The 26,256-nt window shown below is 37.8% G+C and overlaps 2 protein-coding genes across 8 annotated transcripts in view; one reads left to right on the top strand and one right to left on the bottom strand.

Moving 5' to 3' along the window:
• LPXN (leupaxin) overlaps nucleotides 1-16,209 on the bottom strand; it is a 49,108-nt gene extending 32,899 nt beyond the window's left edge. The window contains exons 1-3 of one of the 5 annotated variants that reach the window (XM_082341223.1): nucleotides 11,256-11,274; nucleotides 9,888-9,953; nucleotides 2,328-2,485 (exon numbers count right to left, since the gene is read on the bottom strand). In XM_082341223.1, the coding sequence (XP_082197349.1) occupies nucleotides 2,328-2,485; nucleotides 9,888-9,903 (174 nt within the window). In that variant the 5' untranslated portion in view covers nucleotides 9,904-9,953; nucleotides 11,256-11,274. Of the gene's footprint in view, nucleotides 1-2,327; nucleotides 2,486-7,229; nucleotides 9,049-9,887; nucleotides 10,686-11,255; nucleotides 11,275-11,476 lie in introns of those variants that run through there. The other 4 variants (XM_082341222.1, XM_082341220.1, XM_082341221.1 and 1 more) reach the window with 4 other exon arrangements.
• The window catches only part of ZFP91 (ZFP91 zinc finger protein, atypical E3 ubiquitin ligase), a 31,022-nt gene continuing 15,512 nt past the window's right edge, over nucleotides 10,747-26,256 (top strand). Inside the window, exons 1-2 of one of the 3 annotated variants that reach the window (XM_082341200.1) lie at nucleotides 10,747-11,210; nucleotides 16,218-16,246. In XM_082341200.1, coding sequence (XP_082197326.1) covers nucleotides 10,867-11,210; nucleotides 16,218-16,246 — 373 coding nt within the window. In that variant the 5' untranslated portion in view covers nucleotides 10,747-10,866. The remainder of the gene's footprint in view (nucleotides 11,211-16,217; nucleotides 16,247-26,256) is intronic. The other 2 variants (XM_082341199.1, XM_082341198.1) reach the window with 2 other exon arrangements.

Genomic DNA, 26,256 nt, shown 5'->3' with positions numbered 1-26,256 from the left:
TAATTTGATCCAAATGGAAAGGTGTGCTTTTCAGTGACATGTAAACATACCTCCTGCAGCTTCACATATTGAATTATCATCTGCTGGCCCATTCTTCTTAAATTAGACATTAATTTTTGAAGTAGATCCTGATGCTTCTTCCCCATATTTGTGTCTTGCGGTTTTCAAATGGACAGTGATAATTCTATTCCCCTCACAGTGGATGGTAAATGTTAACAAATACTTAGATTCCACATCCATTATCAACTTTATTTTATTATTTTTTTTATTTGGTTGCTCTGGGTCTTAGTTGTGGCAGATGGGCTCCTGAGTTGCAGCATGCGAGCTCTTAGTTGCGGCATGCATGTGGGATCTAGTTCCCTGACCAGGGGTCGAACCCAGGCCCCCTGCATTGGGAGTGCAGAGTCTAAACTACTGCACCACCAGGGAAGTCCCATCATCAACTTTTGTGAGACAAACGTGCAGTTTTGGTTTTGGTTTGAGCCAAATGCTGCTGAAAGCGTTTGTTGCAAAATTTAAAAGCATTACCAAATAATAAAACTAACAGTTATTGCCTTAATATACAATTAGTGACAACACTGATTTAACAAGAACATTTAGATTATACTGTACTCTGTGGCAAGAACGCTCAGCCTCTATTTCCTAGACACAACTTGTGTGACATTAAGTCACAATTTCCCATATTTCTTTCTGACCCTGAAGAGGCTCCCTGCATCTCACAGACCACCACATGGACCACAGCACAGCATGAGTGGTGCTATACCAAGTGGCCACCAGGGGAAAAAAAACCTCAAGGTTTTTCCTGCCACCACCTAAGACCAAAGGAGTTAGCTGCCCCTGACGGCTGTGCTTGAACGCTTAGCTTTAACAGCCAGTACCTTGCATATTATCCTTCAAAGGGAGCTGTCAGTTAGATTTTGTCTTATCAGGATCCGGAAATGAGAGACAAGTGGTCATTGGTCTTTTAGATCCAGCTACAACAAAATAAGAACTCTGTTCACTGCACATGTGTTTTATATGCTACTACATGAGACCGTGAGAGAAGCCAGAAGAACCAAACGGAGGTCTATTAATCCATGCTGGTTTACTTTAATGCAAATACTAATTTTAAAAATTTCACACACACAAAAAATGGAAAATCTGGGGTAAAAGGTAAAGTCAGTAATAGGATGTCAAGAAAATAAGCATAAACCCAGGCTCTTCCAAGGGAACCAAGATGTAGGTCACCCCATAAAGTCAGTGTAAAGACTGTGGCTTTTATTCCAAATGAGATGACAATTCATCTTGGGGTTCTGAGTAGAAGAATAAGATGATCTGATTTAAGTTTTACAGGATTATCCTGGCTGCTTTTTGGAGAATAAATTGCAGGGGGGTGGTCAGGATAGGCGATCAGTTAGGAATCTATGGCTATAATCTCACAGTGAGAACAAAGACAATAGCTCCTTAGTAGAGAGATAAATGTGTATCCTTAAAACTGTATGTATGTAGCTGGAAGGAAGAACAGTTAAAAGGGAAACCTACCCATAGGCTCAAATTTCAAGTCTGTGCTACTGGTGATTTCCTTTAGTGTACAAGGATGAATCAGAATATCATAGCTGAGAAACACCAGATATGAAGAGCACCTACTTAATTCCTCTTACACTAAACCATTCTCATCAAGTAACCTTCTAATCATAAAGTAGATGCATGTAGACTTATCCATAGGAAGGGAATACATATATCAGCAAATACTAGTGTCTGTTCTACTTGATAGTTTAAACTCTAACCAGAAATTAATAAATTGGATTTCTGGGGGTTTTTTATACATAATCTTTTATGAGTTTAGTTTGTTTGTGTTGGTTCCCTGGAGCTTCGTCATCTCTGGATATACTAATTGAATTTCCTAATATATTCAGCAGAAAATAAGAGCTGGAAAGTGGTGATCCTGAAAAATCATCCTGAGAAGATCTGGCTGAGCTGCTGCCTGGCCTTGCCCAGGTGATCTCTGGCCTTACTGAGTGCCATTCCAGTCAAACTGCAACATGCATCTCTGATACCCAGACGGTGATATCAGAATATCCCAAGTGAGTTAGGGAATACTCTGCCTGTTACCAGGCCCTCAGGAAAAAAAAAAAAAAAAAAGTTCTCAAAGGTTTATTCTTCTATGATTTTTCTCCATTCTCCTCTTCTTTCTGAAAACAACCACCTTTAAGTTATCATTGAGTAATTCTTTTCTCTTTCTTGGATATATGATTTTCCTTTTGCATCATTTTATGTAAGATACAATTAATTTTCAGAAATGTACTCAAATATCTATATTCAAGGTACTCCAATAAATGAAAAGTTACCGGAAAGGGACTTGAGTCATCCGGAATGGAAGGGGCATTTGAGGTCTCAGCATGGTTGCTCTCCTTTCTGGAATGCTGGTCCAGGGGAGGAGAAGCTGTGTTGGAGTATTCATCACTCTCCTGGAGGGTGGAGTATTCCAGTTCCTCCAACAAGGCATCTATAGCAAAAGATACAAGGGAATCATGACATAGAATATGTACGTTTTCTGGAACAATTATCCTCTTAAATATCCCCACTGTGCCTCCATTCATCTCCCTCTTCTCTTGGGTCTTAAGAGAAGGCTAAATTCAAACATCCTCCCTTACTCCTTATTTGATTTCAAGAATATGGTCCATTCTACCAGGAGATGTTTAATGCCCTCTGCATACTGTAGCCTGCTTCTTATTTCCTATGGTTGCATTAATTTCATAGTCTTATTCTACAATTTGACTTTTTATATTGCAGCATATTCATTTTTATCATTTATTTAGAGTGGATCACCCACCAAGATCTCCAATTAGAAAAAGGTAAATGCTACATATTTTTCCCATCAGAAAAATATAAGCAATTATATTACAGTTTTCCAAAACATGCCAGTACAGTAAAACTTATTCTTAATCCTGATAATTTTTTTTCTTATATCCCCAGCACATAACAAAATTCTCAAAGCAAAGTATAAGTGTTCTGTCATTTAAGGTGTGGGGAGAAAAAGGGATTGGAGGGGAAACAGATGTTGCAAAGTCAAGCAAGATGCTGCAATCCAAACAGCTGAGATTTGTTTCTCTTGTAGTTTTCTTGGGAAAAACCAATGGACTTTAATGGATGAGTATTACACTGTTACCTTTCTGTTTTGAGGAGATTATTTTGAGGAGATTATTAATGTTAATAATAAAATTAATACAGGACAGGCATTGTGCTCAGGAGTAATTATACTTCTTATATATTTAATTATATATTTATATATTTAGTCATCCTAATGCTTTGAGGCAAGTGATAGCATTGTCCTTATTTTGTAGATTAAGAAAGATACAAATACCTTGTTTAACCTCACGCTGCTACTGAGTGCAGCACCTGGCTGATCCTGGGCTATCTGATCCCTGGCCCCTGCAAGTCAGAAATTCCAGACCCCATTCCCATGTGGATTCTCTGGTGCATCTTGGCATGACACTTTCTTTTCTGAAGCTGTTTCCTCATCTACATAATAAAGCAATTGTATCACAACAGTATTTTTTTAAATTGCGGATGGAGACCCACTAGTAGATCTCCAGTGGATTTCTTACCACAGATTGTAGTTTTTCAACTTTGCAAAACACTGGATTATATTGTTTCTAAGGATCTGCCTAGCTCTAAAGTCTTCAGATGAGGAAAATGAACTTTACAGGTCATGAAAAAAAGATTTTAATTTATTTCAGATATTCGGGGGTGGGTATTTCTTAATGGCATAAGAAAAGATCTAAACATTTCTTACAAATGAAATCCTCTACAGATCTTTCTCAAGAATCCAGCTCACAAATATAATGAATTTTATGCACCATTTTAGAGATAAGCAAACTGAGCTAAACTCTTCAGGGCAAATGATCCTTCAACAAATAAACTGTAATGGAAAAGAAGAGATAGAGGGGGAACCAAAAGGCTAAAAGAGACATAAGAGACTTACAACTGATTTCAATGTATGACTCTTAAAAGAGACATAAGAGACTTACAACTGATTTCAATGTATGACTCTTAAATAAACAAGCAAAAACCAAACAAACAAAGAAAGAAACAATTAGTAATACTGAACAGTGACTGAAAATTCAATAAGTAATAAGTACTGTTAACTTATTTTAGTTGTGATAGGATATTTGATAATATTAAGTAATTTCTGTTAATATTTTAGGTGTGATAATGGTATGTCATGACATTAAGAAATTACTATTAAGGATATTATGGATATGATAATGGTATTATGGTTATTTGTATAAATGTATATATATATATTTATGCTGAAATATTTACATATGAAATGATACAATATGTGAAATCACTTTAAAATAATCTAGGAATGGAAGGAATGGGTGGATGTATACATGAAATAAGATTAACCAAGAGCTGATAATTGTTTAAGGTGATTGATGCGTACATCAGACTTCTTTAACTATTTTCTTTCCTTTTGTAAATTTTAAAATTCTCTATAATAAAAGGTTTTTAAAAAGAAGAGGAAAGAAAAGAAAAAGTAAGGTAGAAATAGAAAGTAAAATTTTTTCTCTCAGGACTTTACTAGCCAAACTGAATGCCAAATCTCTGAGTTCCAAATTTTTATTCTATAGCCCTCTATTAAGATATAGCTTCTTTCTTTTCTATTTCCTAAGCTTTGCTCCAAACAGAAGTCATGGTTCCTCTTGGATTCAAAATAAAAAGTCGGGACTTCCCTGGTGGCGCAGCAGATAAGAATCTGCCTGCCAGTGCAGGGGACACGGGTTCGATCCCTAGTCCAGGAAGATCCCACATGCTGCGGAGCAACTAAGCCCGTGCACCACAGCTACTGAGCCTGGGTGCCTAGAGCCCACACACCGCAACTAAGAGTAGCCCCCGCTGGCCACAACTAGAGAAAGCCCGAGCACAGCAACAAAGACCCAACGCAGCCAAAAATAAATAAAATGAAATGTTAAAAAAAAAAAAGGCATTTACAATAAAGATGAGGGGAGAGGGAAAACCCTCTACAAGAGAAGCAAACCATACCACTAAGAGCAGAAGGTTACCCTTAGAAGCGCCAGCTAACCAGAGTTACTAAAACTCCTTTCTGGGTCATGAGTTAACAGGCCTTTCTCTTCCTGTTTCCTATGAGTGTACACATCACCAACACCCCGAGATTATCTCCCTTTTGGCCAGATGCTGTAATTTGAAGATGACTAATTTCAGCATGACAAATACGGGATTACTGGTGCGGGGTGGGGGGTATCAGACTGAACACTCTGCAGTCCATTTTCATAGCGCCTCGTCTGTGGAAATCAAACAGTGTCAACAGTCACAGGAAGGGAAGTAAGTGAGGTGTCTTGAGGGTCTCACTAGGCTGTAATGACTTCATTCCAAGCCAGAGTCTGCTCCCGGTTCCCCTTTATCTAGCATCCCCATGTAATGAGGGTTTAGGTAAGACTTTCTGGGTGGATATAAACTACCAACCTTGGGGGCAGTACTGCAGAGAGGAAATATTGGCCCGCCTGGGCTGACTTGTCCTCCACGCTATTTCTCCACATTGGAGAAGAAACACCCACCCTAAGTCTTTTGGGTAGTTATTGAGCTGATGACAATTTGAAGAAGCGATTGAGGTGTAGCTATTAACAGCCTAATGAGGTTTAGCCACCTGGATAACATACATGAATGTTACCTTCCAGGCTACTTGGTACTTTCCACATTCCTGGACCAAATGTCTCTACCATTCATCCTGCTGAGGAAATGCAAAACTGCGCAAATCTACTTCTAAAAAAATTTTTAAATTATCTGGGTTATCCTATTGGCTGGAACACCAGAGCCAACAAACTGCTAAAATAGGAGAACACCTTGTCACTTAATCGGTTTTGGTGTCAGATGCTCCTATGAGTGACATTGAACAAGTTATTTTGTTTTCCTTAGTTTTCTCATTTGAAAAAAAACAGTGGATAATACCTATTTCAGAAGGTTGCTTGGAACACTAAAATGATTAACATATGTACAAATGTAGCTTAAGTCACTGAATAAGCATTACTTCCCTTGCCGATTACCTACATTAAAGCCATGAGGTATCGCTAAAATAAAAAAGCAGAACTGGACTCTGGAGGAACTCATGCAGAAATGTGAACTTCCCCAACCTTCACACAGGATAAGAACTGGGAGTCTACCCCAAATCCAAAATATATTCTACTCCAACTATCAAAATAGACTTTATTTCCAAAACAGTTCAATATTTATTAAACATTAAATACTCTTCTCCTTTTCATTAACATCTCTTCCCTCCTGTAATTTGCCTTCCTTCCTTCCTCTACTCCTCCAGTTCTCAAAATACATTTTTTTAAAAAAGACAACATGCAAGATGTTTTTTGTTGTTGTCATTTGCACTTTTGACATACTCCAAACATACAAGAACCCAGGGCACTGTGTAATTATGCAGCTTGAACATTGGGTAAAGGTGACTCAGCGTTAGTAAGAATGACAGCAACAAAAGTTGGCAAAAGATATGGAATGAGTCCCAAGAATGACAGACTTTACATTACTCCAGAGGTTTGAAATCAGGGATCTCTCTCAGCAGTGTGGCCAATGGCTTCGCTGCTGGTTTCAACTGCTTTGGAGTGGAAGGAGGTATCATATTTGCAGGCCATGGTAATCTGTTCCTTTAGAATTGCTCTCAATAAAAAGCTTAGCAATGAAAGCACTGGAGTAATAGTGCTGTGTCTTATTTAATACTAAACCATGGAACAAATGAAACCGCTCTGGCCTTTCTCCAACCTTTGCGAATCCCTCATTCTTGTACTTCTATTCCATTTCTTCTCATAACACCCTTTAACCCCCCTCCTTTTTCTTTCTTTTCCCCCCCAAATCACATCTCTGAACTTGCCAACTCTGTGACCACCCTAAGATCTCCAGCAGCCCCCAAGAGGCAAAATGCTCATAATAAAATGACAATTTCAATCACAATTCAGTCCACAAGTATTTGTGCAGAGTTTACTCTGTGGTTAGCACCAAATTCTCTGCCTATTGTGCCTCTACAAACAGCAAACCCATAGTTCCCCAAAATAACATAGTTCCTCATGCTTCACTCTTGGTTGGCCTGAGGTCAGGAAAGAAGTGAAAATAAAATCTTCCAACACTATCCTCCATCTGGCTAGAAGTATACCCCACCACACATGGAGATGGCAGCCAAGTCTTCATTCCCTCAGAGTTTCTCCTCCAAGAAGATCCTCACTCACCCAACTCTTCCATTGTCACACACCCAAGATGCTCTGGTACCACAGGTTGTGAGGAACTGTTTTGGCATGTGTTGAAGAAGAGGACCGCAAAGGAACTGAATGAGCCAGCGTGAAGCAGCCTCTATAACCCTTTTTGGTTCCTGTATTTGCTTAGCACTTCCTCTCTTTTGATTTGGTGAGTTTCTTTCTTTCTTTCTTTTTTTTTTTTGTAGGTCAGAGTTTTAAAAAATGAGCCTGACATAAAAGGTGAGCAATTGGATTTGAGTTCTGGCTGTGCATTGGCCAGGGTGATAAAGAATCAAAACTAATTTTGAAAAATTTGAGAACCTACTATGTGCCTGGATTCATCTTGAATTCATGGGAATGGCAGATTTGCACTTGTGTTTTTGCCCAGTGTGGGTATCCTGCTGTAACTGTGCATGATGGAATCTGATTTTTTTTTCCCCTGAGGGACCACGGAAGCATAATCTCCTTCATAAAATTTCCATCAGAGTTAACTAGCACCCAATTCATTTTGCTTAATTATCCAGAAATTGTGCTTACCTGGTTTTCTGAACAGATCATAAACCCATTAAAGGCAGGGAAAAAAAGAGATACAAATGAACTTATTTATAAAATAGAAGCAGACTCACAGACTTAGAAAACTGAATTTATGGTTACCAGAGGGGAAGTGGGGGGGGGAGGGATAGTTAGGGAGGGTGGGATGGACACACTCTTATATTTAAAATGGATAACCAACAAGGACCTACTGTACAGCACAGGGAACTCTGCTCAATATTCTGTAACAACTTAATTGGGAAAAGAATTTGAAAAAGAATAGATACATGTATACGTATAACTGAATCACTTTGTTACATACCTGAAACTAATACAACATTGTTAATCAACTATACTCCAATATAAAATAAAAAGATAAAAAAAAAAAAAAGGCAGAACAGGATTCTCAGGACCAGGTTCACATTTGGATTCTCAGGGCCAAGTTTATTTCAGTGGTTCAAAATGCAAACAACTATAGGGGTCATGAAGAATGAAACTGGAAGATTTAAGACACCAGGTTCTAAGCTGCAGACATCTCAATTAAGCACAATTCCTGCCTAGTTATATTGTCTTAGTTTCTCTAAAAAGTGACACTGAGGTTAACGTTCACCTTTTTTTTTTTTTTTTTACCACTGTGATTTTATTCACCTTGAATAAAACAATTACAAAAAGCCTACTATGAGAAGGCAGTACATAAAGAACTAAAATTACAGTCCTGTGAAACAGATATTATCCCCATTTTTACCAGTGGTGAAATAGATACAAGGAATAGAAACTTGTTAAAGATAATATAATTAGTAGGTGGCTTTGCTACTTACTATAACAGATTTAACTTCAAAGCCTGTAATCCTTCCTCTACAACACAGTGGTCTTTTTAAGGTTAATCTAAAGGAATCATTCATCCTCCATTCCATTGTGACTCTAAGACTTATAAAAAAATTTTTTTAATGTAAAGGAGATCCCACCTCTGCATTACTTTGAGCAGCCATTGGATGTCAGTGCCATTCTAAGAGTCTGCTCACTGCAAACATAGGTTTGAAAAATTCCCATCCACACTATGCTAAACAGTTTTTACAACTGAAATGCCATTATCTGCATGAAAGTGCAAAACACTCAACAGAGAATATGAACATTTGCCCAATCTGAAGTGGTAACTGAACCAAAATACTGGAAGGAAAAATGCTCTTCAGCATTTGGCTTGCAGATATTGGACTCCATCTGCAGTTTAACTAAATGATTAATGTGAAATTTAGAACTGGATTCCGAGATCTTGTTTCCATTCACTTACGTTGCAGATTTTTAACCCCGGATGCTTTAGTTTCCAGGGGTAAGAACTGTTCCTGCAAATCGCTCCTTGATTATAATGGATGAAAGGAAAAAAGGAAGCAACGCAAAAAGCTCACAGCCATCACCAAATGCAACTTGGAGATAAGCAAACGGAAACTCCCGTTTGATGCGTTAGAGCAATTTAGTTTCACATGCTAGCGAAGAGAAAAGTAATTTCTGACAAAGCTGCTATTCTGACCATGCTTCCTGTGCAGCAGAAACATTTAAAAACCGCAGAAGCAGATGGTTTCAGGGTGGGGAGTGTGAGGGAGGCCTTCAGTTTTCCGGGTAGGTCACGCTAACAACCCTTCACCTCCCTTCCTTCCAGCCCAGGGACCACAGCCAAGTTAAGCAGCCGATACCAGTTCCTCGACCCCGACAACAGAACTGTAAAAAAGCAATTCTACAATTATTTCTACAAACTTTTATTAAGAATCAAATGAGTGGTAGGAATTGTGCTAGCCCCCCTAGGATCCAACGGAACCAGATTCAATCCCTGACCTCCAGACGCTCACAGGTTAGTGGGTCAGACACAGAAGACGGATATTGCAGATATAAACGCTAACCGGTCCCAGATGAGGTGCCACCTAACCAGACAAAGGTGAGGGCTATTACGTGTCCACCCTACAAATGGTTCGCCAACACCAAGTACGAAACTACGGAAAACCCTGCCAGGCAAATCCCACCAGCTACTGGGCCCACAATTGTGGCCAGATCTGCGCAGGCGTTGAGGCCTAATCCGGAAACACTGCCTCCCCGGAAGAGTAAATTCGAAATGCGGAAAGAGTAAACTACCTTTCCCATCGCGCATTAGTCAACACTCCCAGCATCCTCTCCGCCTCTGGCTTCGTATCTTTTTTCCTAAGGCGTAGGATAAGTTGAACTTCATTTCCCAGGATGCCCCTGGGCAAGTTAACCATGCTCATGCGCCAAAAGGCGGGTCCTCCTTGCCCTCACGACCCCGCCTCTGTCCTACCGCCGCCATTTTTTCAGAGACTTTCATCCGGCAGCCGACGGGGCTTTTTTTCTTAAAGGAGAAGCGACAGCTCAAAAAAATTTCCCCCTTCTCCCCGCAAGACCTGGCGGCGCTGGGGACAGAAAGGCTACAGACAGGAAAGTGGGATCGGGGTGGGGGCAGAAAAACGCCGAGGCTACTTCCGCGGCTTAAGGAAGAAGGCTAGAAAGAGCTCTTGTGGCATTAGCGGCTCCTTAGGGAGGCAGGTGCGCGCGCAGCCATTCCAGGGTGCGCGCGAGGCGGGGAAAGAGGTGCGTTTTTTTCCCACCAACCTCCTCGCGAGACCTGCCCCTCCCACTGCCCTTAGCGCGCGTTGAGCTCCGGAGGTGGGGGAGAAAGGTCACTTTGGCATTGTCGCGAGACGTAGCCGTTTAACGGTGAGAACGGGTGCGCGGGGAAGAAAACCTCGCGCGCTCCCTTGGAGCCGTTTCCTGATTGGTTGAAGGGAGGGGTGGGGGAGGGAACCGGTACGCCGCTGCGTGAGAGACCGTGGGGGGCGGGGCGAAGAAGCCGTTCCTTCTCTCCGATTGGTCCGCTGAGCGTCTGTGGCGGGCGCGCGCGCGCCGCCTGCGGTAGAAGGCCTTGAGTGGCAGGGGGTGGGGGGGGCGCCCTCGGAGCCGGGCGGAGGGGAGGGGGGAACGAGGAGCGCCGAGTGAGAGTGAGCCGGTCGCTCCGGGGGGCGGGGGGAGCAGCGCCGCGGCCGCCGCCGCCTCCGCCTCCGCCGCCTGGGACTAGGGGGTGGGGGGCGGACGAGTCCCGATGCCGGGGGAGACGGAAGAGCCGAGACCCCCGGAGCAGCAGGACCAGGAAGGGGGAGAGGCGGCGGCGGCCAAGGCGGCTCCGGAGAAGCCCCAACAACAGCCCCCTGAAGCGGCGGCGGCGGCCCCTGGGGGGACCACTAGCAGCCGCGTGCTGAGGGGAGGTCGGGACCGGGGCCGGGCCGCTGCGGCCGCCGCCGCCGCTGTGTCCCGCCGGAGGAAGGCCGAGTATCCCCGCCGGCGGAGGAGCAGCCCCAGCGCCAGGCCTCCCGACGCCCCAGGGCAGCAGTCCCAGGCCGCGAAGCCCCCATCTCCAGCTCAGGGCAAGAAGAGTCCGCGACTCCTGTGAGTAACGCAGTCTTTCAGGCGGTGGGAAAGACCCCCCTCTACCCGCACGCAACCCTCTCGGCTCCCGTAGCGATCACTCCACGTGACATCCTGCTTGCTCTGCCCCCTGCCGGCTCGCATGGCAGATGTCACGCCGCTTCTCTGGCCGTCTTATCACTCCTCTCTGGCTTCCTCCGCCCCCCTTGCCTGTCTGTCCGGCCACTTCCCCACTCCCTGAAGGCGTCCTTTGTAAGATACACTTCTTCTGCTCCTTAGTGACCCACCTCTCCCCTGCCGCCTCAGGCTTCTCCCGCACTCTGGCATCTGCGCTCCCTTTGTCAGCCTATCCCTTTCCTGCTTAGGGCGGCTCTCCAGTATTACATCACATCCCCATTAGGAAATCTACAGCATGAGCTTAGATCTTAGCCTTCAAAATTGTGTCGTCCCCCTCACCCCCCCGTCCCATTAATTAGCTCCAGAGCCAGTTGTACTAGTATCGTTATGTAGTTTTTTTCACTCTACTGAATTTTCACATCACTTTTCACTCGTTTTAAAAGCCTGGGACTTAGTAGTTGGGTAAAACGTGGCTTGCCAATTTTAAGTGTAGAGCCTTTCATGTAATGAGATGCGTTTTCTTTCATTTTTTTTGACAAGTAGCTTATGTGTTTGTTTTTGCATATGTTTTAATGTAGGGACTTCGTCCTTAAAAATTAGAATAATCTGAAAGTAATTTCTTTATTACCTAGAGATCATAGAGAAACTCAGTTGACCAGAAATATAAATATTTTAAATTGTTTATTAAAATGTTTCTATGCTGAAAATACTGAAGCACACGTGTTTGTAAATTCTAGAAATTAATCACATTAGCCATTGAATTCGTTACTGAAGACATTTGTGTCTTTTGACTTTCAAGTGAAAAAAATTAGTAAAAGCAGGGAAAGTTGAAGGTGGGGGGAGAAATCAGTTTTAAATGCCCCCCGACCTCCACCACCACCCTACCTCCCCAGCAGAGAGCATGGCAATATTTTGCTTGTACAGACCCGATAGATTTGAAACACTCCTGTACTGAAATCAAGAGTGAAGTCTGTGACCTTAGCATGCTTGTCTTAGAAGACTCTCAGAAAGAGAAACAAAATTCAAAGGTATATTGTGTATTATATGTGCTTTCAAATTATTGAATGTTTAAAAAAAAATTATTGAATGTTATTTAAATTAACATAATTTAGAGAATTGTGTAAACTTTCTGTGGACAACAAAAATATGTACTTACAAATGGTTCAGCTGCAATTAGAATTCTAATTGCTGTAAATGAATTTCATGGTCACAAAAAATTTAAGCTTCTGTATTTAATCTCATAAATTTGAAAAGATATATCATTAGCCTTATTTGGATATAAATTCCTTGGACAAATTAAACTGCTCGTGCCTCAATTTTATTATCTATAGGAGATAATGTTAATCTCTATGAGATGCGTTTGTGAGACTTAAGTACACCATGTGTAACACTTAACACAAAGAATGATATGTAGGAAATATTTACTAAAAGTTACTGTTTTGAGCAGTGATGTCTGTGGTAGAGGTAAAACTAGTGTGTAGTGGTCTTTTTCATGTAAATTCTGTGAAATTGGATTTTTAATTCTTTTTGTATTACTGTACACAGGAAGGTTAATAACTTAATATATATTTTTTAAATTCCCTTCTATTTTCATCTACCCATTTGAAAGTTAAATATACCTATATCTCCTTGCCACATTTCCCTCCCACTGATCCACCAGTTTTACTTATAGAAATGATCTCTTAAGATAATTATACCTAGAGTGGTAGTTTTACTGGCTGTCATGGTTTATTACGTTCCCTGACTCTTGACAAAAAAGTGCTAATGAGTCTTTTTTTATTTCCACATTATAAATGTTACAGTAGTTGAACTTGGATGAAGATGACTTAATTAAACCCCTTCAGTTTTTTTCTCCACAATATTCCTTGTGGGGAGGAAAGAATAGTCTTCATTCTTAAAGTCCCTTTCTCTCTCACCCAATATCATAAAAGGTAGTAGTGTTCTTTTACCTTCGCTTAGCTTCAGAACGCTCTCTTATTATATATATATATTAAATTATCCAGTTTTGATTGGATTGTTACAATACATTTTCATTGTAATAATTTTTTGGTTACACATTTTCAATTTACTGCATGCCCTGGAAATCAAAGAACTAAAGCATTTCAGCTCAAACCTTGATTGAGCAGTAACTGGTCCTGGTACTGTGTTGACCCAGGGTTTATAAAGGAAAATGAGACATGGACTTTATCCTCAAGGACTTTTCAGTAAAGGAGGAAGATGCATTGATTAGTGGAGGTTTGTCAAATGTGTGCATGGTTTACAGGTTTTCAGAATGATAAAATAAATTTTAAAACTAGTTAAGTGAGAAACAATCCTTTAAGACATTGCAGTTTACTAAACCCTGGTCTAGTGCGTTCTCACCTTGATTCAGCCCTACTTTCCAAATAACATTTCCCCCAATAAATTCCCAGTCATCAGCTGTTTAACCTGCATTTGTCTCTCTTGATAGAAGAGACAGCAAAGTGTATATTAGCTTAATAATGTCAGTAAATACAGAGACTTGGATTGAGTGTAACCTCTTTTCCTCTTACAAGGCAAAATAACAGAGGAAAAAACATTGCTTTCTACTGCTTACTAAGTGACCTTGGGCAAGTCACTTAATCTCCTTAAATATGCTTCTTCATCTTTAGTTGATAATTTATGATTTGTGAAATGAGCTTTATAGTTAGATGACAATTATCGTTTTTAGAAACTTGCCTAAGCTTATAACAACTTTTCTGTTTGCACTGAAATGTTCAGAAATTAATGAAAAGAGTAGGAACTCTTTGTGAAGGGAAATAAAGAATTTTTCAGTGAATGTGCTCAAGAAAAAGGCATGAAGTTAAATCTATAATCATTATAAATTAAAACTTAAAGGCTAATAGTAAGGAAAGATAAACCAAATTCGAAGAAAGGTTATATATCAGTACTAAGAATTAGGCTTTTCATTTGCTGTATTTTAGCCAGTAAACTCCAGAGTTAAGATTCTTATGTTTCAAATACAGATGTTTATGTACTCATCTAACTTAAAAATGTGTATGTGTGTGTTTGTGTATATATATATACATATGTATGTATATGGGAATTTATATATATACACACACACCCACACTCCAGCTTATTGCTGATTCATAAGTTAAAACGTTCTTGCTTTCTGCTAATATGGAAACAATATAATTGTTAAAATAAGACTACTTTAAATGCAAAAGGCTTATTTTCTTTCTCCCATGTGATAATAATTCCTTTAGTTATCTGATGCATTTCAGAATTTAACACTTAAATACTTTTTTTTAAATTTCTCATTTAGCTGTTGAGGAAAGGTGTTCTTTCCTCACCACAGGGAATATAGGCTAAAACTGAATATTACTGGAGGTAAACCTACAGGCTCAGATGGGTTACAAATGAAGGAAACAAATACTGCTCTGTTTTCTGGTATATGGAGTTCCATTTTGGGTTTATTTTCTTGCTGAAAGTAAAATGGTAGTAAACCTTTGCATGATACCTTCTTGCTGCTTTTGTAGGGAAAAGGCAGTGGTCATAATAGTGAGAATGAAGAGGCAGTAATATTCTGAATTGGAAAAACTTTTATGACTCTTTGGAGAAGGCTTCAATTGTATTTAAGCCTGAAATCCTGAGTTTTCCTCTTAACAGTGATCAGTGTGGTAAAAGAAACATTGAACCGTTCCAGAAGGTTTTCAGAAAGTTAATTGTATAGTGTTTCAAGATCTAACAATTGTTTCTGTACTTTTCATTTAGAGTTAACATGATTAGCAGTATTCTTGTGTTAGTTGTTAATTGGGACATTAATAACATAATTTAAAATTATTATACCAAGCTTTTTTAAAAAAAAATGGTATGAGAAAATATCTAGTCTTTCTAAAGGGAACAGAATATTTATATTATGCTATCACTTCTGTATTTGCTTAGATATTCTTTTGTAACATAAGAGTCTTCATTTGTGTTAGGTTTGCTTTCAGAGAAAAAGAGAAAACTTTGTACTGCTCAGAGATGCTGTGTGGCATCTTTATGGTAAAGATCCAAGACATGTCAACTTTGAATGTGGGTAATGGCTATGAGGGGATTCATTATACCGTACTCAACAGTTATGTGTGATAGAAATTTTCCTGAATTAAAAACATGGGGATGACATTTTTTTTAGCCAGTAGTTTATTACACATTAGCCTCTTTACTGTTCCTATCTAATTTGTAAAGTGCAAGTTACATTTATTTCTGAGGTCCAGTCTGTTGCCTTTTTAGAAATAGATTTTGACTTGGGTTTAATAAATGAATAATGTTAGGGTTTTCTTTTAGGTTCATTAAATTTTTATTATGAAAATTGTTAAATAAACACAAAGTAGAGAAATAGTACAGTGAAACCCCAGTGTTTATCACCTAAATTTAACAATTGAGATTTTGCCATGCTTGCTATCTTTATCCCTCTTCCCCCTCTTTTTCTTTCAGTAGAAGTGTTTTAGAGGAAATCTCAAACATTATTTCATTTCACCCCAAGTTACTGCATTTGTGTAGAATAAGGACATTTTTCTCTTATGACCATTTAATACAACAAAATTAGCAATATTTTCTTTGTATTAATATCTTTTTACAGTTAAAAACAACTTTTGAATGATACTCTAGCTGTGTGCTGTCAAATATGATAGCTACTTGTGGCTATTTAAATTTACGTTAATCAGAACTGAAAATTCAGTTCCTCAGTTACATAGCTATTTTAGGCACTCAGTAGCCACATGGCGACTACCGTATTGGACAGTGCAGATGTAGAATATTTTCATCACTCCAGAAAGTTCTGTTGGACAGTACTACTCTAGATGTTTTCTGCATCACTCTGGAGATGAACTTGAAAGAGGTAAATATTTGTGTTTTAAGAAAGTGTGCAAGATTATTCATTTAATATTTGATTCTCTTTTCTTTCAGATGCATAGAAAAAGTATCATCTGACAAAGGTAAGATTGAGTCATTGTTACCTCATGTATATTACATGACTGCTTTACAATCTGATAGAAATTAGAATGAGCTTCAGCCTAATAATTCAAATTGTTCCTATTTAAAAGTGACTTTTATTTAGTAAAGAATTACTGGAGTAGATAGAACCTATTTAAGTTAACAGCAGGTTTGGGCAAGTGGAACGTTCTGGCATTATTTAGAAACCTAATAATGGGAAATCAGATTATTTGATGTCACTTTATTGCAATTTTTAAAACTATTTGGTTTTTCAGTAAAGTAACAGAGAGGAATGATATACACTATACAGAGTAAAGTATAGACAAACTCTTGATACTTGTAGAGACTCATGTTATAAATGCAGTTTGAAGAATATGAAGAGAAAAGTTTTCTAAGATTTTAGCCTGGTGAATAATTAAATCGGGTCATTAGGTCTTTCAAATAGTAAACCAAATATATGTATTAAATGTACTCTTCTGCTTATCTGGATTATGAAGGGAAGCTGATGTTCACTTTATCCTTTTAAATGCTTTTTTAAAAAGACTATTCTGGCTTTGCAGATTGGGTTATTAAAATTGCCCCTGTCATGTTGGGCCAGTTGCTCATTTATTAAATTCTTTTTCCCTAGTTATTGGCTGTGTTCCTTGATGCTGCATTCAGATACACAGCGTCCTTCTTAAAACTGGAACAAAGATACTTTTAAGCATATTTCATTTACAGTGTCTGATCTTGGTCCAGTCCTAAAGGATTGATCAGTTAATTCATTATGTATATATATATAACATAAATATTTATTATTCTTACTGTAGACTTTTTTCTTACAAAGAATGCTTTGCAAATATGTATAAGGCAAGTGTAAAACCTGAATTTATGCCATTGAGAAGAATGACAGTGTGGTTAGGAACCAGTAACTTGAATTGGTGGCTGCTTTGTAAATAATTAGACGTCAGTGACCAGGTTTCTTTTTTCTCTGAATTTTAGAATCTAAGGCTAATATTTCATAGTATACCAGGCGTAAGTATTTTGTACTAGGCAAGTTTTTTGTGTAGAAAGTTTTGCATGACTATTTTGTTTAGCAAGTTTTGGATTTTGTTGCTGTTGATACTTGGAAATTAGAATATGTCTGCCAAGAATGGAAAGTCTTGTGTTCCTTAATCAGAGATCATTTTGGAAATTTTAGGATGAGGGGAAAATGTAGAGACAGGTGGCAGTCAAGTACCAGAGCAGTTTCTATTAAGACAAAAAACAAAAACTGCAACCTGCCTTTATCAGAGCTAAAATTACCTCCTGTGACTAAAGACTATGTCTAAAGAAATTATTTTGGGTTGTCTTGAAGTGAGCTCACAGAATGTGGTGGAAATTTTGAACCCTGCTGGAGATAAATTAATCACTGTTTGTGTCAATTTCTTAAACCAGAGGTTGGCATATTATGTACAGTTTTGCAGTTGAGGAGAGATTAAAACTGCATTGTGGTTAATTCAGTCTCAGTCAATCCCACTTTAATCCACTAGTTAAATGCTCTGGATCTAGAGTTAGAGCTCAGGGTTTGAATTCAGGTTCTTCCTTTTATTGCAAATAATCCAGTACACTGAATCCAGTAAGGACTCAATAAAAGGTAGCTGTTGTTAAGTTTGTAAAATTTCAAAGAAATACTCTCCAACCCCCATCTCAGTCTCTGCATTAGTTTACTTGTTACGGTGGCTGTTCAACTCTATAAACAGTATCTATAGGTACATAAGTATATCTTATCTTATACAACTAGATCAGTGAATAAAGAAATAGAGGTTGATTTTCTAAAGGTACAGCTATCTTTTTGTTTTCTTAACATTGAAAAGATGTTTTCAGGATTGTTTTTACTCTTATTTACTCCAAACAACTTGAAATTATGTGCTGTCCTTCAACTAAAGATAAGAACTTTGGACATGTTTGAATAAATGACTTGGCACACACAAAAAAACAGCTTGCTGTTGTTTCTAAATTACTAAATTGCAAAGTGCCATGTTCGTTTTCAAGCTGAAATAATAGTAAAGAAACATATTAGTATAGGTTCCTGTTCCTACTATATTTATTTAACCCTGATGGGTATATGTAAAAGAATGGAAAGTTGCTTTGAGAATAGTGTTTATTAATTCATTCAACAAGTGATCGCTTAAAACATGAAAGCTTGGTTTACCACTGCCAGAGATTATCATCGTCATTGTGGAGCTTCCAAGAACGTTAGCAGAAATTCTGAGGGATGGAGCCTGGCTAATGCCATTTTAACTTGGCTTTATGTTTTCATTCTGGTCTCTGTTTTGAACCAGTGTTATACTTAAGGTAATGAAGTAAAGGAATGGTTTGACTAAATGTAATTATTAATAATCCCAGTGTTACTTAGTCTGCTAATTTTAATTTCTTTCACTTTTCAAACCTCCAACCAGAACTGCCCAAGATAAATCGTAAAAAAGGAGACAGTAGTATCTTAATCTTTATTAAATGTTTCAAGAGTTTCATGGAATAATAACAAATATTACATAGTCAAATAAATGTGGGCAGTGTTTGAGTCATCGAAGTTATTTATTGCAGGACTTCTCAGAGACTTTGATTTCGGGTACTATGCAATGTAAATACCAAAATATGCAGCAATTACCTATAAGACACCCCCTCCTTTTTTTTTTTTTTTCCTCCCTTTAAAGAATAGCTCATGAAATTAGAGCTTATGGGAAACAGTTTGGAATCCTGGGTGCCTGAAAATTTGATTGTATAAAAGTTTGGGTCTCATCTTTTATTCAAAATCATTTTACTGTTTTTAGTTACTCTTCCTGTTAGGGAGTAGTGATGTTTGGAAAAGATTGCCTAGACAGAATCACCAAATGAGTTCATAACAGATCTATGAATTTACTTAGATTGTTTAAAGTTTTGACTATTTGCCTTATCTAGTTAATAACTTTAATAGCTTTAATTTCATCAGAGTGTTTCTGTTTTCCTGAGTTGGAATACCTTTGATTATTTCTTATCCTCTCATTTCCAGTATTTTTAAACAATTTTCTTATCCTCTCATTTCCAGTATTTTTAAACAATATTTATGTCATCCTTTAATATACAGAACAGGAATTCCCACCTTTTTTTCCCACTCTAACGAGAAAAATCTAACTTTTTAATTTTTACCATTTGGGTTTCTGTGCAAAGGATGTACAGAACGTTGTCTTCACAATTCTTTCTTGAAACATTTTGAGTTTCTTTGTTGATAACCTGGTTTCCTAGTGAAAATAAAATACTATAAGTTTTGAATAGAAAAGAACTCTGGAAGAAAAATCTCTAAGTAAAAAAAGGCATGGATACTTCCATTCTTAACCCTCAGATATGCTGTCAGGTTTAGCTAAAAGACTCTCCTTCATGTATTAATGATACTCTTCTAAAGTTGGCTTAAATATAAGTTTTTTTAAAAGGACTCGCTTTCCCTGACTTCTTTTAATATTGCTGAGATTGGCTAATATTTCAAAATGGGCTTTACTAATTATTTGTGGAAAACAAAGTAGAGCTAATTATAGAAATACACAGAGTAGTACGATCAGGTTTCCGAAACTCAAGTTATGACTATTATAATGCTTACGTCTCAAGAGGCTGACAGTACTTTAGATAGGCATTTTATCTATCCTATTTCCTTCCTAGCCCTTTATCTTAAGGTAACAGGAAGCATATTATTTCTCTCAGTATGAGAATGATCAGCTCAACATCTTGTTCCATGTTGGGAATGCCCCATAACCTTTAAACCATTTTTCTAATTCAAACATCCAGACCTCCTGTGGTTCTTCCTGAAGTGCAGACATACCTCATTTATGGTTAATGTGGATTGTGACATAGGCTTAGAAAGCCTTGATTATCAGCTCCTTTCAGTTATGGGATGTTTCATCACTCAGGTAAATGAGTCTTTCTGTCCCTTACATATAGAAAAATAACTTTATAACGATTTGCTGATTATGATTCAACATATCAGAACCATCTCAACACAGTTTATTCTGTTACATATAACAGTGATTTTATATTGAGATTCCTTTCCCTGCCAGAACCAATTGAGAGTTGCAACAGAATGCTCTGGTAGAAGAAAACTGAAGTAGAAGAAGCCTAAGGTCCTGAGTGGGCAAGCCTACACTCAGCATATAAGAATCTGAAACCCCTGAAGAGACACCCGTCTCTACATGCAAGCATAACATTATCCTCACACTGAGATCATGGGTGGATGAGAACCTCTGACAAAAAGAAATTCGCTCTGATTTAATGACCCCTGACCTTGTAAGTCCAAGAAGGATCAAGCTCCTCTGAATTAAAACTAGCCAGGTTGATCTAACTACATCCAGGCAAATACCCCTTTAGCTTCAGTGCAGTTAATTCCCTTAGAGGTAACTGAGGTTCTGTCTTTTGCCTGCCTGCTTCCTTGCATGTGGCTTACTTCTTTGATCCTGAACTCCCAACTTACATCCTACCTTCTTATTGACTGATTTTGTTTGTAACTTTACCTCTTTGAGAATTTCTAAACCCCATTTTCTTTACTGTGACTCTCTAAACTCTTACGCATTGTTGTATAACAAACCATTCAAAAACTTAGTGGTTTAAGATAACAAAAATTTGTTATTTCTCAGTTGTCCCTCTCCTCAGTGGCCGTTCAGTTCAGGCATTTTCATGTCATGGTAGGCTCAGGTCAATGGTCCAGAAGCTGCAAGGCCTCTTGAAGTCACCCCACAGGATATAAGATCAACATACAAAAATCAATTGTATTTCTGTCTATTGGCAACAAAAAATTAAAATTATAAAATTTTTAAAATATCTTTTACAATAGTATCAAAAATACAAAATACTTAGGGATAAATCTGATAAAAGATAGGAAGTATACCTATACACTGAAAAGTATAAAACATTGCTGAGTGAAATTAAAAACCTAAATAAATGGAGTGATGTGCCTTGTTCATGAGTTTGAAGACTCAATATTGTTAAGATGTTATTTCTCCCCATATCAATCTATAAATGCAGTATAATCCAAATCAAAATCCCAACAGGTTTTTTTGTGAAGAATTTTGACCTTGAAAACTTCTTGAAAGGGTATTGGGGACCCATAGGAGGTTGCAAACTACACTTTCAAAACCGTTAGCTTACCCTCTTTTTAATAGTGGATTTGATTCTTTAAGGAGAGAGGAAGAGATGAATTAGAGACTTGGTGGGCATCCAACCATGACTACTACACATGTATGGTCTGTGTTTATTTAACTATTAGTTGATTGAAGGACATTTGCTATTTCTCAGGTCCCTCCCCCCCCCCCCCGATTACAGGTGATTTTATTTACTGATTGATAGGCTGCTCAAGACATACCATACGTATACAAAGGTACACTTATTGGAAGTGTACTGCTTCATGAATATTCACAAGGCAAGTCCAGTCATATAACCATTACCCAGCTCAAGAAACAGAACATGATCAACCACTCCTACGTGTAACCACCATTCTGACTTTGAACAGCACAAACTAGTTGTGCAAGTTTTTGAATTTTATATGAATGGAATAATGCATTATGTTCTCTTTTTGTAGGGCCTCTTTTGCTCACTGTATGTGACATTCCTCTATGTTGTATTTGTTAGAGATTGTTTATTTTCGTTGCTATGTAGTGTTCCGTTGTGGGGGAATGTATCACAGTTTATCCATTTTACTATTGATGGGCATTTGGGTAGTTTTCAGTTATTGGCCTTTATGACTAGTGCTGCAGTGCATATTTTATTAATATTTATTGAGGCATAATTTACATACCTTAAAATTCACACATTTTTAAGTGTGTAATTCAGTCTATATAGATTTGCCTTTTCTGACATCTTATATATAGACTTGTACATACAGTATGTGAGGTTTTTTGTTTTGAGTCTGGCTTCTTTCACTTAGCATAAGATTTTTGAGGTTAATCCATGTTGTAGCATGTATAAATATTTTCATTCCTTTGTATGGAAATACTCCATTTGATCTATCAATTCATCAGTTGATCCACTTTTTAGCTAGCTATTGTGAGTAGTGATACTGTGAATGTTCTAAACATGCAGTTTTAGGTTAAGAATTCACTTCCTTGAAGTAATTCTTCTTGCCGTCTTTTAGGTCAGTATCTTACATAAGTGAGCTTCTCTTTTGGCTCTGAACCTAAGGCTGGGTGGAAATGAACCAAATCTGAATTAAGCTCTTGGACTGTCACGTTCCCATTCCTCTTTTATATGATTAGGTGTGGTATAGTAGAAAGAACATAGACTTTGGACTTAGATATACCTGAGTTCAAATCTCAGCTCCACGATTTAATATGTGAGCTTGGGAAAGTCAGTTACTTGCTTTCCTCATCTATAAAAATAATAATTACTTGGCAGGATTATGAGGACTAAGTTTAGAAAAACGGAAAAAATATTAGGCACTTAACAAGTATTTAAGGTTTGTTAGTTTCCCAAAAGAAATGTAAATATTTAAATAAATAGAGATGAGACTTTTACTCTGGTTTCTTCCAGCCTATCAACCAACTATTCCCTATTTACCCCAAATCAGTGTTAGCTTTATAATCTTGGGTAAGTCATTTAATTTCTCTAAGCCTCAGTTAGGAAAATGAGGCAATCTGAAGGAGGACCAGGTCATGTTAGGATAAACCTTAAGACTTGAAGTATTTTATCATGATGAAATGGCTATCACCTTTTGGAATTTGATGTCAGGTTGTTTTGAAAGGATTATTGGTTGCTCTAGGATTGAGAAAATTTACTTTATGTTTCATCTTTTGGTACCTAGAAGAATTGGGAGAAACATTCCTGCCAGTAGTACCAGTATCTTTTTATCTCAATTCATAGCATCAACCACTCTTGATTTGTCCCTTCTTTCTCTTTCCAGAACGTGGTTGGTATTCACTGTGCCTGCGGTGGCTTGCCTGGTGTCTTCCTTCACCCGGGCTGCTGTGGCTCTTTTCTCTTCTTATCACTTATGTATCAAGGAGCCTCTTCAAAGTCACCTACTATTATGAGAAACAACTACAAATTGTCTTTGAAGCACCACACAGACAGAACTTGGTTCTTTTCTATCTTGTCGTGATTATCCTAATGTGTGGGTTATCCTCTGTTGTCAGTTTCTACTCTGAGAACCTGAAGTGCTCCTTTTTTTCCCTTTGTATTTTCTTTTTAAGGTGAAAATCATGTAACAAAATTAACCATTTTAAAGCATAAAATTCAGTGACATTTAGTACATTTATAGTGTTGTGCCACCATCACCTCTGTCCCCACCAAAGACCCTATACCCATTAAAGGTAGTCATTTCCCACCCCACCCCCATTTCTAGCCTCTAACAAACATTAATTTGCTTTTACCTTAGTTACCTTAAAACATTACTCTGAATTTACCTCTATTCTGAATATTTCATGTACGTGGAATTGTACAATATGTGACTTTTGTGTCTGGTTTTTGTCCTATAGCATAATATTTTCAAGGTTCATCTGTGTTGTAGCATGTATTAATACCTATTGGTACTTCATTCCTTTTTTTTAATGAATTTTTAAAACAATCTTATTTTTTATTTTTGTATATTGGAGTATAGTTTATTAACAATGTTGTGTTAAATTTCAGGCATACAGCAAAGTGATTCAGTTATACATATACATGTATCTATTCTTTTTCAAATTATTTTCCCATTTAGGTTATTACAGAATGTTGAGCAGAGTTCCCTGTGCTATACAGTAGGTCCTTGTTGGTTATCTATTTTAAATATAGCAGTGTGTATATGTCAGTCCCAAAGGTACTACATTCCTTTTTTTATGAGTAACATTCCATTGTATGGATATACTGCATTTTGTTTATCCGTTCATTGTTTGACAGACATCTTGCTTGTTTCCACATTTGTGGATCGTACTGTCTGTCAGGAGCATCCATGCACAAGTATTTGTTTGAATACCTGTTTTCAGCTTTGGGGGTATATACCCAGGAGTGGAATTGCCAGGTAGTATGGTAGTTCTATGTTTATTTGTTTTGAGGAACTGCCAGATATTTTCCACAGTGGCTGCACCATTTTACATTCCCACCAGCAACGTACAGGAGTTCCAATTTCTCCACGTTCTCTCCTACACTTGTTATTTCTCATTTTAAAAATTATTACTGTAGCCATTCCTAGTGTGTATGAAGTGGTAATCTCATTGTGGTTTTGATTTGCATTTCACTAATGACTTATATTGAGCATCTTTTTGTGTGACTTTTGGCCATTTGTATATCTTCTTCGGAGAAATAACTGTTCAACTCCTTTGCCCATTTTTTAATTGGATGGTTTGTCTTTTGTTGTTAAATTGAGAGTTTTTTATACTCTGGATATTAGACTCTAGATATACGACCTGCAAATATTTTTTTCCATTCTGTAGATTTTCTTCATTTCTAAGAGTTACTTAGTGTTAGCTCTTACAATTAGGTCCTTGATCCATTTTGAGTTAATTTTTGTGTATAGTATAAGGTAAGGGTCCAGCTTCATTCTTTGCATGTGGATAGCCATTTGTTGAAGAAGCTGTTCTTTCCCCGTTAATGGTCTTGGCAACCACGTCAAAAATTATTTGACCATAGATGTATGGGTTTATATCTGGACTCTCAATACAGTTCCATTGGTCTTTATGTCCATCCTTATGCCAGTCCCACACTGTAGCACTGATTGATTACTGTAGCTCTGTAGTAAGTTTGGAGATTGGACAAAGTGAGTCCTCCAATTCACTTTTAAGATGGTTTCGGCTAATCTGGGCGCCTTGCATTTTCATATGAATTTTAGGATCACATTTTCAATTTCTGCAAAAAAGGAAGCTGAAATTTTGATAGGGATTATATTCAATCTGTAGATCTACTTGGGGAATATTGCCATTTTAGCAATATTTAAGTCTTTTTTCTTTTTGATTGAATTGTAAATGGAATCATTTTCTTAACTCCCTTTTTGGATTGCTCATTGCTGGTATAGTGAAAGTAATTTTTGTCTGTTCATCTTGTATTCTGCAGCTTTGCTAAATTTGTGTATTACCTTTAATAGATTTTTGGTTTTTTTTTTTTTTGCAGATTCGTTAGAAATAAGGTCATTTCATTTGCAAATAGAGGAGTTTTACTTCCTCCTCCTATTTATGTGCCTTTTTTCTCTCTTGCCTAATGCTCTGACTGGAACTTCCAGTACAGTGTTAAATAGAAGTGGAGGGAAAGGGCATCCTTATTTTGTTTCTGATCTTAGGGAAAGAGTTTTCAGTCTTTTGCCAGTGAGTTTATTAGCTCTAGGGGTTTGATAAATGCCTTTTTATCAGGTTGAGGAAGTTCTAGTCTATTCCTAGTTTATTGTGCGTTCTTATCTTGAAAGTTTGTTGATTTTGTCAAATGCTTTTTCTGCATCAATTGAGATGATCATGTGGGTTCTTTTTTCCTTCATTCTATTAATGTGGTATATTACATCAGTTGATTTTTGTGTGTTGAACCACTCTCATAATCCTGGGATGCATCCCACTTGATCGTAGTTTTAATGTGCTGCATAGTCTTAATACGTGCTGGATTTGGTTTGCAGGAATATTGGTCTGTAGTTTTCTTGTGATGTCTTTGTCTGGCTTTGGTATCAGAGTTATGTTGGCCTTACAGAATGAGTTGGGAAGTGGTTCCTCCTGGCCTTTTCTTTCACTGGGAGGATTCTGATTACTAATTCAGTGTCTTCACTTCTTATAAGTGTGTTCAGATTTTTGGTAATTTGAGCCTCCTCTTTTTTTCCCCTCCGTCTAGCTAAAGGTTTGTCAAGTTTGTTGATCTTTTCAAAGAACTAACTTTTGGCATCATTGATTTTTCTCTGTTGGTCTACTATTTTCTTATATATCTCTGCTCTACTCTTTATTTCCTTCGTTTTGCTAGCTTTGGGTTGGTTTGCTCCTTTCTGCCCCCTTTTCTTTAAGGTGTGAAGTTAGGTTATTGATTAGACATGTGATTTTTTTTTTTCTATTTTAATGTAGCCATTGATGTCTATAAATTTCCCTCTGAACAC

The sequence above is a fragment of the Balaenoptera borealis genome (assembly GCF_965194805.1).
Source record: "Balaenoptera borealis genome assembly, chromosome: 11".
NCBI lineage: Eukaryota > Metazoa > Chordata > Mammalia > Artiodactyla > Balaenopteridae > Balaenoptera > Balaenoptera borealis.
The sequence above is the reverse complement of the archived record's forward strand: the minus strand, read 5'-3'. Positions and strand labels throughout refer to the sequence as shown.